The sequence below is a fragment of the Otolemur garnettii genome, unplaced genomic scaffold (genome assembly GCF_000181295.1).
Source record: "Otolemur garnettii isolate 467f Iridium unplaced genomic scaffold, OtoGar3 scaffold00198, whole genome shotgun sequence".
Classification (NCBI taxonomy): Eukaryota; Metazoa; Chordata; class Mammalia; order Primates; family Galagidae; genus Otolemur; species Otolemur garnettii.
Window position 1 is genome coordinate 2090619 of NW_003852593.1, and position 19967 is coordinate 2110585.

At 53.7% G+C, this 19967-nt stretch overlaps 1 protein-coding gene across 5 annotated transcripts in view; it reads left to right on the forward strand.

Moving 5' to 3' along the window:
- The window catches only part of RGS12 (regulator of G protein signaling 12), a 96366-nt gene that overhangs the window by 26970 nt on the left and 49429 nt on the right, over window positions 1-19967 (forward strand). For all 5 annotated transcript variants that reach the window (XM_023507679.1, XM_023507677.1, XM_023507678.1 and 2 more), the window contains 2 exons: window positions 4438-4554; window positions 19305-19326. In XM_023507679.1, coding sequence (XP_023363447.1) covers window positions 4438-4554; window positions 19305-19326 — 139 coding nt within the window. The remainder of the gene's footprint in view (window positions 1-4437; window positions 4555-19304; window positions 19327-19967) is intronic.

Here is a 19967-nt window from a genome sequence, read left to right on the forward strand (position 1 = left end):
CCCACTTTCCCTCCCCGCGTGAAGGAGTCTGGTTCGGGCCGCCAGGGGTCGCCAGTGGGCGGTTTCCTCAGGTGAGCGGTTTCTCCGGACTCTCCAGGCGGCCGCGGACTGTGGTTTCTCCGGACTCCGGGGGGCAGCGCACGGCAGTTTGAGAAACGGGCGAGGGAGATGCGAGTTCCTCCTCGGTGGGAGGCGTCACTTCACTCAGTTGCGGCCCTTCCCTGAGTTTAGACCGCGGGGGAGCGTTTCCGCCCGCTCGCTTGTTAAACTTCCTTCTCCTTCTGCCTCCCGGGCGCGGGCGCGTCCCGCGGGGCTGCGTCGCGCGGTGGCGTCGGGCTCCGGCTCCCGCTGTCGGGCGCGTCCCAGCGCTCCCGGAGCCGCTCACACGGGCGCGGGCCCTCGGCAGGCAGCCGAGCTTTACAAGCCAAGCCTTCTTTCCTTTTCTCTTTTTTTTTTCTGAGACGGAGTCTCACTGTGTCGCCCTTGGTAGAGTGCTGTGGAGTCACAGCTCACAGCAACCTCGGACTCGGGGCCTCAGCCTCCCAGCAGGCGCCCCCACAACGCCCGGCTGTTTTCTGTCATTGCTGTTGAGCTGACCTGGGCCGGGCTCGATCCCGCCAGCCTGGGTGTGTGTGGCTGGTGCCCTGACCGCTGAGCTACGGGCACCCCCACAAGCCACACTTTTTACTGAGTTACGGGCGGCTCTCAGGATGGGGGCGCATGGCCATGGTGCGCCGCGACTGTGCTGGGACGGCCAGGACACGGAACTGCTGTGCAAATACGGATAATGAGGGTGACGCTGTCTGGGCCTGAGGCTGGACAGGCAGTTGCCGGGCAGACATCCTCACAAGAGCATTTTTTGTACGTGGCTGTGGGCTCCACAGTCCCCTGTGATGGCTCCTGTTCCCCAGCAGGCCAGCATGAGGTCCTCCTGGCATAGACTTCCATGCCGCTATTTGTTAGGGTTTAACACTGTGACTACTTTGATTCTGACAGTTCTCACATCACAAAGCCTTGATGTACAGAGCCACCCCCCAAATGCAGCAAGTACAGGGTCAGTACATGGCGAGGTCATCTCCGACATGGGCTTCGGCCCTTGGCTTTGGCGGGAGAGCTGACCATTCCTGGTCAGACTGACGCTACACCAGACACCTGCACAGCCGAGTGTGTCTGCTGAGCACCTTCTCCCGGTCAGTCAGCAGGTGTGGCAGGGCCAGGCCTGCACGGGCAGCAGTCGCCTGCACCTCACTCAGTTCTTGGGGGAGATGTGGGCATAGCAGACAGCACTTGACCATGACCTCAGTCTGGTTTGTGCAGTGTGGGAAGGAAAAGAGCAAAAGGTCCTGCAGAGAGGATGCTGGGAGTCTGACCCAGACAGGGGCTGACAGGCATCTTATGAGAAGGGGGAAGGACCTGCACAAGGCCACAAGGTGGGCAGCCCAGGGAAGTCCAGGTGCAGGACCAGGCCCCAAAGGTCTAGCCAGCAGCACAGAGGGCCCGTGGGAGCCTTCCAGCCCAAGGAGGGCTGGCAGGGGCAGGCCAGGTGGGTCAACCAGGAGAAGGGTGGTGGCTGGTGGGGCCAGCAATGGGTCTGCTGGGTTTCTGGTACTTTCTATAGCTAGTGTCAGCTTGGCCATGTTTTTTGAAAAAGAAATTTCTTAGACAAGTTTTTCTTGAGAATCTATCAAATTTATCAGTTTGCTGGTAAGGAACCCAGTGAGGTGACCAAACAAGCCACTGTAGAGAGGGCTTGAGAAGGAGAATGAGAGGGTCACAGGCTGTGGGCACAGACTGCCACCTAAGCAGGAAAGAATGTGGTTCCTTTTGGCCAGATCCTAACATCATGTGAGCAATGATTGATCAGTTGTCCCAGAAACGCCTGCCCTCTGTGGCAGGTGGCCTGGACACCGGTCATCAAGAGCAGAGACACATGAGGAGGACGTGTCTGTGTCTGAATGGGAACCCTCAGGACTGTCTCACAGACTGATTTACAGACGGCTGGTCAGTGTCACTGCAGGCCAGTGGCTGGCCTCTGGGTGCCTGGCAGGAACAGTGGGCAGGTGCAGGCCACCCCCAGAATCTTGGAGGAGTGGCCTTGAGCTGGCTGTGGCTGTGTACTGGCCCTCCCCCCAACTCCTAGCACCTGCTAATCCAACCTCTCCATCACTCCCTTGCTGGACACCCTCTGTGGTCCATTGTCAACTCTCAGGATGACAGTGTTAGACCGTCCTGTGGATCTGGCCAAGGCCCAACTACAGCGTTCATCCCTTTGTGTCCTCCCTCTGTTCCTAGTGACCTGTATCCACAGGGCGCCAGGCCTCTTGCCTGCTGGAAAGAGGTGCTACTGCCTCCTGCTTTCCCTTGAGGGGTCATCGCTGTCTGCCCCGGGGCCCAGCTCCATGCCACCGTCTTTGGCTGGGACCTCCGGGTTCGTAGGTGGCCACTGCCTCTGTGGTGCTGGCCCCCCGGGTGCTCTGCTGTGCCAGAGGCATGTGGCAAGGCGAGGTTTGGAAGCCCTGCCTGAGTCAGAGGCTGCCCCCTTTTCTGTGTTCCCAGCACTCTTGGTGTCATGCTTTTGCCCTTCCCTCTGGCTGGAGGAGTGCTAGCACACAGAGTAGCTCCTGCCCCTGCAGCTCTGTGGTCAGTGGGTGCAGGACAAGGTAGAAATGGTGGTGCTGTGTGGAAAGCTTCTTGTTTGGACTCTTGCTGGGATGTTAGGGTTTGATTGCAAATGTGGGATGTTTTATTACTGTCCCTGAGGACCCCATTTCTGTTGGTGATCCAGGCTGAGTATCCCTTACCCGAAAATGCTTAGGACTAGAAGTGTTTTATATTTCAGAGCTTTTTCAGATTTTGGATATTTGCATCATACTTACTGGCAGGTCATCCCTGGAGCAGGGATCTGAAATCCAGATGCTCCAGTGAACGTTTCCTCTGAGTGTTGTGTCACTGCTCAGATAGTTCCAGATTTCAGAGCATCTCAGATTAGGGGTGCTCCTCACGGGGCTGTTCTGAGCAGGGCTGTAGAAGGGCAGGGTCAAGGCTGACTGGAACGGGGGGCCTGGGAAGGGGGTGGGAAAGCCAGGTTTCTCTCTCCTCCCTGCCTTTGCCCTCCCTTAAGGGCAGTGTGGAAGGATCCCTGGTGGCTGTTGTCCTTGAGCAGGTAAGAGGGGCATTCTCCGTCACAGCTTGGCTGGTGGGTTGCATGGTGCTTTCCTGATAATGCCCATTCATCAATGAAATAAACAAGTTATTAACTGGAGGAGAGTCCGTGAGAGATGTGGTAGTTAGGAGAGGAGAGATGGGGGTGAGGGGATGGCAGTCACTATGCTGCAGTTAGTGTCAGAAAGGGCCGGGTGGAGGTGCAGGGTGGGTGAGGAGCAGAGTAAACGGGGGTCAGGCGGGTTCACTGGTGGGGGTTGGGGGCTGGCAGGCAGCCATGGACATGGTGTGCATGGGGGTCCATTGAGGCCCGGGGGCCAGTAGTGAGGGCAGGGCCCTGGCAGGTGAGATGCCAAGGGACTGCAGGTCCTGGTGGGAGAATCAGACCAGATATGGCAGTGTGGGCAGAAGGAAGGGCGGAGTATCATGACACCTTACAGTTCCAGAGGGAGGGACAGGGACCCACTGAAGTTTGGCCCTTGGGGCTTTACGTGAATTGCTGCAACGTTTGCTACAAGATGCACAATATTCTCGTGCAGGTGTAGAGAAAGGAGAGTCCAAATTGCCTGGAGATCTTGGATGGACACATTAAACTTCCTTTATGTCTGAAGCTGGTCACTTAGGGTTTCAAGTATTCAGGAAATGAAACTTGCCAGCTGTGATGCCTTTTATTTGTAAGATATGGTGACTTATTTGCTGGAACCAACATCACATTTGGGGAAGTGTCTAGCATAATGATAGGCACAAAATAGATATTTGGTGAATTGAATTAATTCTGGTCATTTCCTGAAAGAAGTAGAGGATCTTTTAATAGCGGGTCATTTCATGCATCGGAGTTGGTCTGGTCTTTGGACATCATCTGAGTTTAGGGCTCTTTCATTTCCTAAATGCTTATAAAATTATGTAAAAGCACAACTTGGCTGAAAACCAGCCTTTAGGTTAACAATTATTACTGTTAATCCATCCTGTATGCTCACAGAGCATTCACACGTGTCACTTCACTTTGTCCTAGTAACAGCCTTTTGAGGTAGGCTGTTTACCATCCTGTTTGATGACTACAGAGACTGAAGCTTTGGCTGGGCACACAGTTAGCAAAGCAGATATCTGATGACCCAGAGATGACTTTTTTTTTATTTTGCAATTATTTTATTATATAAAGTGTACTTACTGTAAACGTTACCCTGAGCCAGTGTCTCTGTCCCCCTGTCAGGGTGTTGGACACATGAACACCTCTTCCAGAGAGGCCGACATGACCCCTTTTGTTTCTGTGTTTAGGGGTCCAAATTTGGACGAGGAATCGGACTCACTCAGACGTCTCAGCGCCCCTCTACCCGGAGATCATTCGGAAGGTCCAAGAGGTTCAGCATCACTCGCTCCCTGGATGACCTTGAGGTGATTTAAGTTTAGTTTCTTCTTATCACCCCCCGACCTGGAGTGATAATGCTGCTTTCCCCGGGCAGCCTTCCCGAATATTTCTGCACCTTTCCCACCTCGACTTGTTCATGATCATCAGGGTATTTTCAGTGTTTGTGTCTCTGTGCCAGACGCTGTATTTAGAGCGAGCCTGTATATTCCCCACACACTCTACCAGGCATTGTCCTGTCATCACTCCCTTCACAGATGTGGTATTGGTCCATAGGTATAGGTAGAGCGTTGTTTTGTGTGACTCTTCTTTTATCTACATTCCTTTTTTGAAAGGAAAATGAATAAATTTTATTTTTAGAGCAGTTTTAGGTTTGCAGAAAACTTGAGCAAGAAGTACGGCGCATTCTCCCGCCCTCTGCCCTCGTGCACCTGTTGGTAGCTGGACATTGTCATCCCACTGCTCTTGGGCAGTACGCTTGTTCCAGATGGTGTGCCAGTGTGGAGACACACTGTCACAGGCGCATGGCACACACACAGTTCCCGCCTCGCTGTCCCTCTGGTTTAGCACACACAGAGGCCTGTCGCTGCCTGGGCCCCTCTGAGCCCCACCTTGCAGCCCCGCTTCCCTCCCCTGATGTTTTCACTGTCTCATTTTGTGTGTTTTAAAATGTTACACTGGTGCAGCCCTACGGTGTGTCTCGTTCTGCCACTCGTAAAACTTTGCGTCAAGGTTACTCACGTAGTGTCTGCTCAGGCATTTGGCTGGGTCTGTTAGGAGTGGCTTGCTCTGTGAATATGTGACAGCTTTCGGTCCATTCTGCTACTGTCGCCACTCAGTAGTCTGCTGTGCAGGGAGCACCTCAAGCTTCCTCACCCGCCTCCTCCATACACATGAGGCTTCACCAGTGTTCCTGACAGTGAAGGGTCTGGGTGAGGGTGTGGCCAGACACTGTCCAGTGGCTGCCCTGACTCTCCCTCTTTAAGGAGAAGAGATGTACTGGGGTCATGGCACATGGGGGCCCTGCCAGCTTGGGCTCCAGGCAACTTGAGGGCATGTTGGGCCTGGTAAAATTGTATGTGGCCAGGCAGTAGTCAGAACCAGCTGCAAGGAGCCTGTGCATGCTGATGGTGAAGAGACATGCGTCTCTAGGCAGGGCCTGGCCTGGTGCTAAAGACCTTTGGGGCATTGGTGGCCCTGACCACAGGCAAAGTCACAGCCGAACCTACCTTGTCTATGGGGTTTTGCCAAGTGTGGTGGGTCTGAGGGTCTCTGAGGGGTCTGAGCCACCCATTCTAGGCCCACAACCCAGCTAGGGCTGGAGACACCAAGCCGGCTCCTTCCCAGTACCCTCTTGGGACCAGGGATGAAAATGGGCATAAACTCCTTGGGCAACACCCAGGGAGATCTAGACTGAGTCAGGGGCTGGGCACTGTGGGAGGTGGAAGCTGGCCCCCAGTGTCTCAAACAAAAGGACCAGCACAGTGCCGGCAGAGCAAGTGGGCCGGTGGGTCTGGAACAGTCTAGAGTATCTGCCGTGAGTGCTGGGTCCTTCAGGGGTCCTCCTGCAGGCCCTGCCTCCCAGCAGACCAAGCCCTGCACTATGGCTCGTTGGCCCTCTCTGTGAAGGGCCAAGACAAGGTACTTTCAGCGTTGCTGGCTGTGCTGTGTGCCATCCCAACAATTCTATGCCACCATTGTCCACCATAGCGCGAGCAGCAGAGCAGACAGCTCATTTCTGCGGGTGGCTGCACCCCAGGCGGCGGGCTGGCCCCGACCATCCCCCTACCCACTCTTCTCTCCTGAGCCCCATCCTGGCTCCCAGGGAATGTGCAGCCACCATCCCTCATCCTTGAGTCCCTCCAGTCATACCCCTCTTGGTCATCTGGAGATGTGGCAGCTTGGGACAGTGGCCATCTACATTCCAGTGGCCTTGTGCTGCAAGGTCCACCCTTCTCAGCCTGAGGCCCTTGCCCAGCCCCCATGTGCCCACTGCCTCCTCCTGCAGCACCCTGGCAGGCTCCAGTAGGCCACTGGAAATAGCCTCCATGGTCTCCAAACCATGTCGCAAATACTGGGACATCGCTCTTTTGGCTCCCTCCTGTCAATTTACCCAAAGCTTCTGTCACACTCAGAATAAAATCCGAAGTGTCAGCCCAACCCTTCCACCCCTCTGTCCCTGCATGGCTGTGGCTGGGCAGCAGCTATGAGCCCCAGGATGCACAGGGACTGGCAGTGGCCGGCACTGGGCTACAGGGGGCATTCAGGCCACCTGTTTGCTCCTGGTGTGGGAGGACTGGGCTTCTGCAGTCATCCTGTGAGTCGCAGTGATGCCATCTGGAGTCTCGTCACAAAACCACAGTCCCTGACAAAAGCAGACGAAACCTTGAACTAGACCTCAGGCTTCATGAGACGCCGAGTGGCCCTGGGGCTGGCTGGTCATGCTCATTCCTGTCCAGCCACCTCCTTTCTTCTGAACCATCCCCAGCACATCACCTTACCTGGGAATGAATCCTCCACAGACATTTCAAAAGCAGCTCTTTTACCTCATTTTTTCCCTTTGCTCTGCTGCCCCTTCCAGGGGAATTTGCCTTGGAAACTCTGTTGTTTGGGTCTTTCATGTACCAGTCTGCTCCTTATGCCTTCAGGTGGGAAGTCACCTGATTTCTCTAAGACCCATCAAGTCAGGGCATGTCACGAGACCTCAGTACCTGAAGTATTTTCTCATTCCCATCAGGTCACAGACAGTGAAGGGTGGATGTGTGATGCTCGTGGCCTGGCAAGGAGGTCACCTCTGTCGGGTGCTGGCCGGGGCCCCATGATGCACGGAGAGTGAACCATGGGGGTGCTGGGGAGGGAAAGGAGGCAGCCAGGCTCCCCAAGCATCAGGCCAGGGTTTGGGGTTTAGGCCAGGCAGGTGGCACTAGGTGGCTTAGGATTAGGGTGAGAGGGTGGGAGGAAGAAATCCCAGTTGGGGAAGGTTTGAGGACTGTCATAGGGTTTGGGCACCACGGCCTCTCTTGGGGGCTTCACAGAGGGGTTACAACCCAGGCCTTTGGCCTGGCTACCAGAGGCCTCCTGAGGTTGAGAGCAGGGAGAGAACCCAGGGCCTGCTCTTGAGTCTAAGGCCATGTTTCCTAAGCCTCTCTGGGTCATCAGCAGAATCTGGGAATGTGCAGCCACTACCCCTCCAGTCATAGCAGAGCCCTCCTCCTCCAATTCATGTCTCTTATCCACTTCCCACATCCCAACTGGGCTGGGACTGGGCTGAGGTCACCAGTGCTCTGAGTCTTACCTGTTTGTCCCTGTGGAGGAGGTGGCAGGGCCTGCAGCCACGATCATCCGCTCATACCCTCGTCTGCTGCTTTCTGTGCACATCTCCCTTAGTTGGGTGCGTGTTCCCATTCCTCTGGCCTGGCTATGCGCCAGGAGTGGGCAGAAGACTGAGGGAGTCCTGGTCAGGTCAGGGCATCAAGGGAAGTATCCTCTGTGCAGTGCTGGGTGGGGTGGGGTGTAACTAGTGAAAAGTGCCTGGGAGGCAGGTGACACCGCAAGAAGGCCCAAGATCAGGGAGCAGCTCCCCGGTGGCCTGGAGATCCCAACCCGTTGAGCCACCTTTGCCTTCCCTGAAACTTTCCACTGGCTTTGGGACACACCTCCCATGGGGTCTTACCTCTGCCCCAGGGCCCTTAACTCCCACTAACAATGACCTTACCTCCCCTAGCCCCATTGCCTTGTCTGAACCCTTGAGGCCACATCTCTGGGCCTCTCCCTGGTACTTCCAAGTGCCCACTCTGCATTTCCCAGCTCAGGACAGACCCCTGGGGTGGCAAGGGACTGTCAGCTATTCAGGGTCTGAGCACCCCACGCTGCAGCTGCTTTCAGGCCCACGTGCTTGCTTGCCAAGTTGGCCATATGGTAGCTTTTCCTCCTGCCTGGGACCCCAGGTAGCTTGTGTGGGCGCCCAGGCAGCCTAGAATTGGAGGCTGTGGATGATATGCCCTTTCTGAGCTCGCACTCTTCCCACTCAACCTGGCATCTCGAAGCCATGGTGGGCTGGGCCTGTGAGCACCAGCTCCCCTGCTGCCAGCCCTGTTTTACTCCTTGTGCCCGAACCTGTCTTGGGCATTTGGGGGCTGTGCTGGGCTTCCAAGGCTCGGGGTCTGGTCCTGCCCCCTTCCTCAGCCCTGAGTCGAGTGAGTGCACCCAAGCTGAGGACAAGGAGGCAAGACTGGGCATGGTGCCGGCAGACAGATGCCCAGGATTTTCTGAACAGTCATTGCTGGTGGCCCCTGCAGCTCTTCGACAATCTGGTAGGCAGCTAATGTCTCCTTACCCAGAGCACATGCTGCTGGGTGCCAGGAAGGGCAAAGCTGCAAGGCCCAGGCCCTCAGGTGCCACAGGCCTGAGGATTCTGTCTAAGTGCTCCCCGGCCCCCATCCCATCTCTTCCAAGACTCTCCTTACCCAAGGCTGGAGAGGAGGGCCACTTTAGGCGACTGAGCTTGCCTACTTCAAAGGACAGACTGGCAGTGGAAGAGGAGATGGGGGAAGCCTGCAAAGAGACAGAAGGACCCAGAAGGACTGGTCACTAGTGATGGGACAGTAGTTTCTTCTTGGTCTCTGTGGCTGTCCCCAGCTTCTGGTGCCCTCTGCTCTGGTCTGGAGGCCATTGACTCCTGCAAAACTCTACACATCAGTGCAGGCCCCTGAGACATCAGCCAGGGAAGCACCCAGGCTGTGGCATCTTGGGGCTGTGCTGGCCACCTGTAAGCACTGACGGCTGCTTTTCCAGAGCCCTCTCATTGGTTTCCCCTGAACGTGTTCGTGTTAGCGTGTGGTGCTCGTGCACATGTGTTGGAGGGTGAAGGTGGGCAGTGGGGAGGGGAGGGAGTCGGGAATGGAGGGGAAGATTTCTGATGAGGGAGCTGGCCATGGTGCCTTATGTCCCATCTGGAGTCTGTTGGGCCATTCCAGCCATGGCTGTCATCTGTGGGACACATTCAAGTCCCGCATCTCAGCCTTGGGCCCACTCTCGAGGGTTTGCAGTATATATCAGGGGAGGTGGGATGATGCTGGCTTTGTCTGACAGAAGAGGTGCAGTCTCAGGAATGTGCCAGGTCCATAAAGCCCCCTGCCCCGCCCTTCCTCTCTAAGCCCCCTCACTGTCCCCCACCTGGGTCTGGGTGCCTTCTGGGCCTGTGTCCTCAGACAGTCCCACACCCCGTGCACTCAGTGGTGGTGTTGCTGAGGTGGCACAGGTGAGCCTGTGTCCCACTTCTGCTCACAAACTCATGTCATTCTTTACAGTTTGCACCTCCCTGAGAAAAGCTGTCTAAGGATGCCTGAGCTGAAGCCCAGTTTGGGTCTGTAAGCTCACCCTTGCAGGCAGCTATCGTGCATGTCTGTGTGAAGCACAGGTGTGCCCAGAGCTGCAGATTCTGTCCCTGAACACTCAGCATGAGAATGCTCATGTTGCTCCCACAGAAAAGTAAAAATGAGGCTGGCTCAGCGCCTTCCCGGCTGCCTGACCCCAGGCCAGGGCTGTGCTCTCAGCCTATAGGTCCAGTGGATGTTGAGTTTGCAGTTGCTGGACCAGAAGCTTCTCCAGGTCCTCCCCTGTCTGACATTTCAGGGTTAGGATTCCCAGAGCCTGTTATGATGAGAGCCTGGATGTCCCATGCTATGACTTATGACCCAGGAAAGCACTTTGGGAGGAGGTTAGCAGTTTCCCCCAGGGATTTTACAGTGATACCTAGGTCCTAGAAAGAGTTTTATTTTTCTTTCATTCCTTTTTAAGGCTGAGATCCGTCATTGTTCACTCCCCTCAGGTTGTTTCAGATATGTGGAAGGCAGAGGAGAGCACGGAGCATATACAGGGCTTTCAGGAATATGCCAGATTCCGCTGGCTGGCACCACGTAAACTCGCGCATATGGAGGCTTATAATAGAACCATCAGCAACTGTAATTAAGGTTTCGAACTGCACCACAATGCTAAAAAAAAAACCCAAATTCTCCACAGCTGTTGTACTGACTGAGAAATTACCCTATCGTCTGAAGTTTATTCTTCTTCTGATTCGGCAGAGGAAATACTTTGAAAATGATCTCACAGCATGATTTATGTAAATGGATTTTTTCCCTTTGTATGAGACAATTGAGATAGAGTCTGAATCCCTGGCAAAGCTGGGCTTCCTGCAGTATTCTGTGGCTCCAGGCTGGGAAGGGAAGGCAGGGAACTTTGTCTGAAATGTCTTAGGGTTTCCTGACGTGTACAGGCGCTGCAGCGATAAATGGCACATTTCAGATCTGGGTGCCTGCTGTGATGCGAAGTTTTCTTGACTAAAGATGAATCTGGGAAAAGAGCTGTCAAATGAAACGCACATGCTTAATGGCCAGCAGGTAGGTTACTGCGCTGTTTCTTGTTTAACAGTTGTTGATGTCCAGTTTCTGCCTGATGTTCAGGCTGCTCAGTGAACAGTGAGTGCTTGTCACAGGACTTTTCTGTGTTTGCAGTGTGGAGTCTGAAGTGAGGACTGTGGGGAGCGCTGAGGCTCTGGGACACAGCACCCATGTCCACAGCCAGGCTGGGCGTGGGGTGGGTCAGCCAGCCTCAACCCTCCAACACCCAAGCCGCCAGGTTTCAAGTTGGAACTTAGAGAAAGCACCAAATGCTATTTTTTTTCCCTTGCTGTAGCTATTCCAATAGATTTTAAGGATGAGTGAATCGATTTTGTTGAAATATTAAATTTCAACTAGGGAAATACATGAAAATTATTATACTTTTTAAATTATTACTTTTTAGCTTGCCTTTTTAATTTTGCTCCATATACATTTATATAGTTACTGGTGATCACAGTAAAGCTTACAAAGTTGGACTTAAATGTAAAAAGGGTTTTTTTTAAAGGTTTGAGATTATTCAATAGAATAATTTTTGTTTTCCTCTTGTGATTATACCATGTTGATGGAAATGTAAAAATATATTATGTACAGAAGACTGTCACTAATTGCTGAAATCAATTTTAAATCCATTCCTTTATGGGACTTATTTAATCATAACATTTTTTCCTAATGTGTAATTCAGATCTTCTGTAGAGACCTGAGTAGAAGCTAGTAGTTCAGAAATGGCTGGTATTGATATTAGAAAAATCCATTACAAGGAAATGAGCTGTACCCCTGTTGAGTAAAGAATGCAGGTGGGTGCTGGGCAGGCAGGGAGCGGCCTCACAGAGGGGCTGGGTCCCTGCACTCTGAGAGCCCCTCTGTGTGGGCTGTGGGAGCAGCTTCGTCCTGGCTGCCCCCAGTGCTGGAGGGATGCTCCCGTGAGCTGTTTCCTACTCCATGTGGGAAGATGAATTTTGGAGCTGTGATGTCCTGAACTGATTGATCTGTTAGCTGTTTCACATGGGAAGGTCACACTTTCACTTCACTGGCTCATGAAGGCAAATTTTAGAAAAGTTTCATGTTTATTTTGAGTAAAAGAAGCTGTTAAAAATGTGTCTTTGTACTTGCCTGTATGAATGCTGTGGAATCTTTCCCAAACTTTAGCAGATGCCTAAATTGGCAGATAAGTTGTTCCACGAGCGTATTGTGTGTTGAGCCTGCTTGGGTGGGGAGGCTGGTTAGCTGTAGGGGCAGGCAGGGGTGCAGGGAGGCTGCATGGACATGGCCTGCTTAGCCTCTGGTGGTCCATCTCTGAAATGAGGGGGTGGGGGCACCTGCAGCAGGAATGCTCCCCAGAAGCTCTGCTTCAGGAACACATTTCCAGAAGGCGCTGTTGTCTTGGCCTAGCCGCCGGGAGGGAGCAGAGGCTCTCACTGGCCAGATGAGCCAATGACAGTCTCCCTGACTTAAGTTAACTTGGAAAATGTGTTTGCCCCTTTGCCAAAACAAAGCGATGTGTCGCTTTTAATAACCAAATCAAAATGGGGTGCCACAGTCCCAGACACTAGCCATGCTTAGTGAGGACACATTAAAACCCACATCCCCGAAGAAGCAGGAATGGTGGGGGGAAGGGGGGTTCTCAGTCTGCCAGGATGGTGCCCTTCCAGAGTGCCTGCTGTGCAGGCCATGCTTTCCTCCACAGTGGTCCCCCTGCTGGCAGGGGTGTTGGTCACAGCTGCAGAGTCTTGGCTGGGATTTTATGCAGTGGTTTTGTTTCCTCCCTCTGAGCTGTGGGAGTCGTCCCCACACCAGGTGACTGAGTGCTGGTTCCTGTCATGACAGTTGGCTGGAGTTGCTCAAGCCGCCCGGCTTCCCTGTGGTATCCTTCTCTGCCCTTGCTTGAGATGTGACCTGGCGTCCTCAGTGTCAGCATCCCTGCTGTGGCAGCCCAGGGTCATGGTGGTTGCATACAGGCCTCCGTGGGAGGGCCCGTCTGGCACGGTCTGTCCACATCTCTAATGGTCCTTCCTTGTTCATGAAACATAAATTCTGCCAAGCTGGATGCTGGGCAGAAGGTTCCTCTGGAAAGGCACAGAACCACATTGGGCATAAAGGAGACGTGTTTTGACACTTGTCAGCACAGGGTAGTGTCGTTGGGCTGCTGAATATGAGGGAAAGAACTTCCCCTTCTCCAAGCCTCCATGCTCTGTTTAATACCTGAAAACAAAACAAGGTGGCGCTGTAAAAATAAAAGCAAAAACAAAAACAAAACCCGTCAAATGGGCGGTCAAATGGGCTACGCCTGTGGCTCAAAGGAGTAGGGCACTGGCCCCATATGCTGAAAGTGGCAAGTTCAAACCCAGCCCCGGCCAAAAACTGCAAAAAAAACCCCGTCAAACATTCTTTCATAGGCAATGCTGAACCCGAATCCCCTGAGAGGATGGGGCAGGTGGGTTTCCTGGGTTGCCTGTAGAGGGCACTTGTGCGTGAGAGGGGCAGGGCCTACACGGAGCCAAGGAGGGAGACTAGCACAGGAGGTGGGAGAGTGGTTGCAAGTCGGGGGCCATTGGAGACGTGTGAGGGTGACCCTGGCTCCAGTGTCCAGGCCCCTACGTCACTGCGCTGGAACGCTCCAGCCTTCCCTCATGGGCTGTGCACCCCAGCCCCAGCAGAATCCCGGCTGTGTGAGGAATAGACTGTGTTACATTAGGGACTGGGGCCGGCCGGGGCAGTGGGCACGGGAGAGGATCCTGGCTGGTGTGCCCTTCTAGACCTGACGTGTGAGATGGCCAGGTGGTCTCTGACCCTCTGGCATGAGCTTGACTGTGTCCAGGACACTGTGTGCATTGACAAGTTTCGGTTTTCAGCCCAGTTCTCTTCCTCTCCCACTTCTCCCGTGTGTCCGTCTTGTGCTCACACCCCTTTGGGGCCCTGCAGTGACAGTCCTGGCCTGCTGAATTGGAGGACGTGGATCGTGGCTGAGGACGCTCTCTCTGTGGATCTGGGCAGCCCCTCGGGCAGTGTCTCCCTACACTGTCCTGTCCATCAGCTCATCTCTCCCCTGAGACTGTTAGCCAGCGGGGCCTTGAGGCTAATGTGGGACCCATGTGCTGGGGCCTTGTCCATGTAGGAAGACCCGGTGTGCCTGAGGGACACTATGACCCAATTTCTATTCTCACATCTTCCCGTTATTAAGAGATTTGTCCTGAGAGCTGGCACTTATCTCCCCTACCGTGTCTCAGTTTTTAAAAGGCTCCCACATCTACTCTTGCCAGCCCCATCCCAGTGCCCCTCCAGCCCCCCCAGACAGCTCTGTGAACCCAGGGCAGGTGGCATCCGCAGGAGCCTCTTCCTAGCTCTGCCCGATTTCTTCTGCCCCCTCCCAGATGAGCCGCTAGTTTCTCCACCTTCAGGCCTTTGTGGGGTGCACACCACCCTCCCCTCCCCCTTCCTCCCTCTCCCCTTCCTCCCCCACCCTTGCCCCACTGCCCCACTGTCTCTCTCCCTCCTTGCCCCCTTCCCATCCTCCCTTCTTTCCTGCTTCCCCCTCCCCCTCCCACTTTCCTCTTTCCCCCTTTCTGCCTTTCTCCTCTCCCTCCTTCCTGACTTCCCAGCACACTGCCATCCCTGCCAAGGCTCAGCCACACATCCCTGCCACCACAGCCCTCTCTCCTGTCAGGCTTGGGAGTCCCCACCTGACTTGGACTCCTGTGTGGTCCCCTGCACTGCGGGAAAGGACAGCCCTGGCCTGTTGTTCAGGCCCAAACCCTCTATCACTCCACTGGGTAAGCTAGTTTGTGCTACTCACCAGCATCTGCTCCACTCTTCCCAGCTTGGTGGAGCTCCTGCCTCTCCCACAGGCTGGGCTGGTTGACCCTCTGGGCCACACAGGCAAGCTCTGCTGCTTGCCTCCCTGATGCCCTCAGCCCCCACCCTGTACCCAGCACTTGCCCAGTGAACACGCTGGACCCCTGCTCCCCCCAGCTTCCCCTTCTTGTTTCAGCTCGGCCTCCTCCCTGCCCCTCTGCTATCCACACCTGTCCCCTCCAGTGGCACTCAACGGTCCACCTGTCTGAATCTGATCTCCTCTTGGACCACAGCTCCTGGAGACTGTCCTCAGCCTGCTATGAATCCCCCTCAGAAGAGGAGGGGACCTCAAGGGGGTTCTGTCGTGTCCACCTATATCCTCACAAGCAGAATAAATGTCAGGCAGTAAACAAAAGCAGTTGTATTAATGGTGAGTGTAAATTACTTCCTTGTAATGAAGTAACCTCAGTGGGAGAAGCCAGCACTGTCTGGAAGGGTACAGACTTGGAGGAGGACAGTGACGTCACATTCCACCAACTTTAAAGCTGCCACCGCTGATCTTTCTTACAATGTTTAATTGGGATGTAAACAGTCGTCAGGAAAAAAGTGGCAAGCAGAGGTGATGGAAACCAGGAGGAAAAAGGGTGGTGTGGCTGTGTTTCACATTCCTGTGTGTTAGGAACAGTCTCGGGTTCCATTTAGTTTTTATCAGACACTTATGTGCAGAATTCAGGGGCCCTGAGAAGACATGGGGCATTATCTGTGACCTCCATGTCCTTGCTGGGCCTCCAGGAATCATCTGAGCACACCGGCCTGGAGCTCCCCAGATGTCTACAACTTCTGCAGAATTGTGGTTTTGAAAGTACTTTGGGAATGGCTGCTGAAACTGGGGACAGGAAGGACATGCGTCTTGTGAGGCCATGGCCGTAGATCTGGAGTCCCTCCTGGAAACTGCTGAACAATTGAGACTTGAGTGGAACAACCAGGAAGCCTCTTAGCTCAGAGTCCGGGGTCCTTTGCCTCTTCTTGGTGGACAGCCTTGGGGAGTTTTTCAGGGGATGGCCTGTGTCTGATGAGCTGTCTTCACGTCTGCTCTCACTCTGGAAAAGGAAATGAGCCTCCTCTCCCAGCACCCTGGCTCCCCGCACCCCCTGGGACTCTGCCAGGCACCTGTCTCATTCCCTGCTTACTCTCTGTGCCGCAGTCAAGGGATTTTCTGCAGTCCTGTGTTCTAATTTCCAGATTCTCTCCTCAATATCTGCACTCTGTTCAGCTTATCTGGTGCTCTTTAACCTCACAATTGTGTTTTTCATTGTCAGACGTTCTGTGTGGCTGGTTTTCGGACCTGCCACTTTCCTCTTTTTTTATTGCTACTTTTATTTCTTTGCAATTTCATAGTTACCTAACATTCTATATTAGATTTTTTTGGTGTCTGAGATTCTGTTAATTGTTGTTTCTACTGACTCCTACCGTGGTGGGCTTTTTCCTTGGGTTTTTTGATTGTGAGCTCATATTCAGGTGGGTTCACTTTTTGGAACTCCCGGGCTTCGGCTTCGGTTGGGCTGCTCTCCTCCCAGAAGGATTTGTGCTTGCTGTGCCTCTCTGCCTGGACAGCTCTACTCTCTGTGGGCCGTGGCCAAATCAAGAGTCTCAGATGGAGTGGACGACTGTGCTGTGGCGGGGGCCCCTGCCCTGGTGGTGCCTGTGGTGGGGGCCCCTGCCCTGGTGGTGCCTGTGGTGGGGGCCCCTGCCCTGGTGGTACTGTGGCGGGGGCACCTGCCCTGGTGGTGCTGGCATTTGTGAACTGCTCACAATTCTGTCCTGTTCTCGTCTCTCTCAGAGAGTCCCCTTTACTTTTCTGGAGCGGCAGTGGGTTAAATAGCGAGTTTGTCTCTATACTGTCTTTAAAAAAAAAATTTTTTTTTAAGTCTCACTGTGTTGCCCTTGGTAGAGTGCTGTGGCATCACAGCTCACCGCAACCTCAAACTCTTGGGCTTTAGCGATTCTTTTGCCTCAGCCTCCCAAGTAGCTGGGACTATAGGTGCCCACCACAACATCCAGCTATTTTTGTTGTTGTTGTTGTTGTCATTGTTTTTAGGAGGCCTGGGCTGGGTTCGAACCCACCAGCCCCAGTGTATGTGGCTGGTGCCCTAACCATTGAGCTATGGGCTCCAAGCCTAAAATAAATTTTTATAATAAATTTTAAACTGTTCAAAAAGATAAATTGTACTTAAAAAAAAATATGTTTGTGGAACTTTACCTGCCTCTTGAGTCCTCCCAGAAGCTCTGGCCCAGCAGCCTGCCCGAGGCACAGAGCACAACAGCACTGCTGCCAGCCCCATGCTCCACTGCCACCCCCTTCTCCAGTCTCTCTTTGGCTGTGGGGCACTCCTCTCTCCTGGTTCTTGAGTTTCAGCTAATTTGGGTCGTGTAGATGTTGTGTGGAGAGATTTTCAAGTGCTCTTTGTTCAGTCTGTCAGATTTTAAGAATGTAGTTCTGATGACGTGTGTGGTATGAAATGCCTCACTGCCTTCCTGTTAGGACATTTACATTTTATGATTTATTTTTCAAGTGTCATTATTGACAATATTTCTGATTCCGTGTATGGGCTTGCAGATTTTGTTGTCATAATCTCAAGAGAGTAATTTGCTTTTTAAATGATTTACACTATAATGAGATCGTAGGTAATAATTTATCTTGGGCACAGGAAGAGTGGCAGCCATGTGCAGTGTGTCGTGGGGGTTGGGGGGGGAGGTCCTGCCCTCAGCCCCTGAGAGAAAACCAGCCCCACAGGTGAGGGCCACGCAGCGGCTTGCCAAGTGTCTGCTCTTTCACCTTCCTGTCTGACAAGACAAGCTACAGAGTGGGCACACATTGGGGGTGTTTCTACCATTGGAAACTTGTCGAGGTGGCAGGACACTCCTACACTGGGTTTTCATGTTTCTGAACCTTGTGCTCACAATGGTTTGAAGCAGCAACTGAGGCTTCCTTTCAGGGGACCTGCCCTGTGGGAGCACAGGGGTGGGCTCTCCCAGTTCCGCAGGCACAGGTCACCCCTGGTGAGGGTGGGGAGGGGAGCCCTTCCACACCACGTCTGCGCAGTAAGCAGAGGGGCTGTTCCCCGGCAGGCTGAAGGCAGAGCTCAGCCCGGCCCTGAGGGATGCGTTTCAGAGTGCCTGTGCACTGTTCCCCCAGAGGTGGGGGTCCAGCAGTGCCTCCTGGCCACAGGCTCCCTCTTGGGCCTTCCCCTGGGCCTCAGTTACTTGGATTTTGGTCTTAGGGTCTCAACCCCCCCTATTTATCCCCACTTCCTGGGAACAGCCCAGGATTTAGGGAGAGATATTGGTGGGAGGCCTTACACTGTGAGCAGACTGGTTAGAGATGGCACCCTTCTGGTCAGCGCCCTTGTGGCCACCTGTGCCTTTGGCAAAGAGATAGGACAGAAGCATAAATCCCTCCCAGGCCCAGTCCTGAGGGTGCTGTTTTCTGGCTATGCCAGATCCCAGGGAGGGGCCTGGGAAGGTGAGGCCAAGACTCCTCTGTGGCCAACTGGGAGCCACAGGTTTGCTATCACCTTAGGGGCTGGGAATGTCCCGCCAGGCCGAGGGCAGCAGTGTCCTGCCCAGGCTCAGCGTGGCAGTCTCTGGGTCCCTCGCAGCATAGCCTCTCCTACTCTGCTGGGGCCCTCCACACTGACCCCAGCTGCTCTGGCTCCAAGTATCAGCCCCCTGGCATACTCCCCACCTCAGCCCCTCCTGCCCTGATTCTCCTCCTTCAAGGTGCTGGTGACCCTGGGGCTTGTCCTGCAGGGGCACCCCAGGAGCTCTTCCAAATTCTCCATGTGTGTCTTTCCTATTAAAGAACCAGGTGGTTTTTGCCATCCTGGGAGTCTATCACGCCTGGCCTCAGTCAGCCAACTGCCAGCTCTCCCGTGTGACGTGTCTGTTCTTGTCCCTGGTACCTGTAAGCCAGCCGCCCTCTGCCCTGTCAGCCGCTGCCACTCTCCCAGGCCCCTCCTTGGAAGCTTCTCCCCGACTTGCCTGCTTGCGGCCATTCTTGGACTGCTTGGGCAGGTGGCTGGGCACAGCTCTGGGCTTGACACCTTCTCTGCTGCTACCTCTGGGTCATGTCACCTCCCTGGGCCTGTCGAGTGGAGGTGGTAGCCAGGTGTGTGTGACCTCGGGACAGCTCTGGCACTGGGCACACCTCCCTCTATGCTGGGGGACATTAAAACAGGCGGACACTGGGGCTTGACACTGTGTCACCTACAGGGGTATCTACTGAAATGTGTCCAGTTCTTTTCGTTGACGTTATTGCTAAGATTTTGTGCTGGAGTTTGTTCTTTCCAGATGAAAAAGACGATGACTTCCTCTTGTTGGGTGTCACCCAGTTTGGGCGGGGTTGGCTCGGAGGTGGGAGCTGTAACTCTTGAGTCAGTGAGCTGTCTGGCTTCCTCAGACGGCTGCACCTGGACAACTTCTCCAGGAACCTCCCAGAGAAGCTTCCAGTTTGGGTCCTGAGATGGACATACTATTTCCTGAGTTTTGTCATGAGGCTTAATTAACTCATGTCTCTCTCTCTTTTCTTTCAGTCTGCAACTGTGTCTGATGGTGGTAAGTCACAATTTCTGATGTATATTTTTGTTATTTTTAACAAAGTTTTCAAATTGTAAACGTGTATTTGCCAGTCAACTTGCTCAAAAAGATGTTTTCTTTGCCTTTCCCTGTCTCTTTGTGGGAGAGTTTTAGTTGGGGTTGATTTAGGGGGACCTTCCTGTCACGTCCAGGTGGCTCCGGCCTGAGTTTGGGAGTTGCTTGTTATGGAGTGCGCTGTGCCTGAGCTGGAGTCTGCAGAGTGCCTGTGGCCATGCAGGGGTGAGGGTGGGGACACGTGCTTGGGGTGCCCTCCGTCACATCCTGAGTTTGACAAGTTACAACGTGTGTGTGCTAGTGCCTTGTTGTGTAACCAGCTTTTAAACCAGCAAGTTAAAACTTCAAAGTGCTTGCTGAATTTGAGCAATTCTGGAAATTTGGGTGAGACTCTGGGTTACTGCTTCCTTTTCTCAGGAGAAAGATGGTGGATCAATTAGTGTGGGCTCAGGAGCAATCAAAATTTCCTGTCTTTGAATAATTTTATGCACAGGAATTCTTTTCATGGGATCAACTCAAAAAGGAAATCGCCAGAAATGTCTTATTTCACGTAAGATCTCTCTGATGTAATCCTTATCATTTTCGTTTGGTGATTTTTAAAAAAA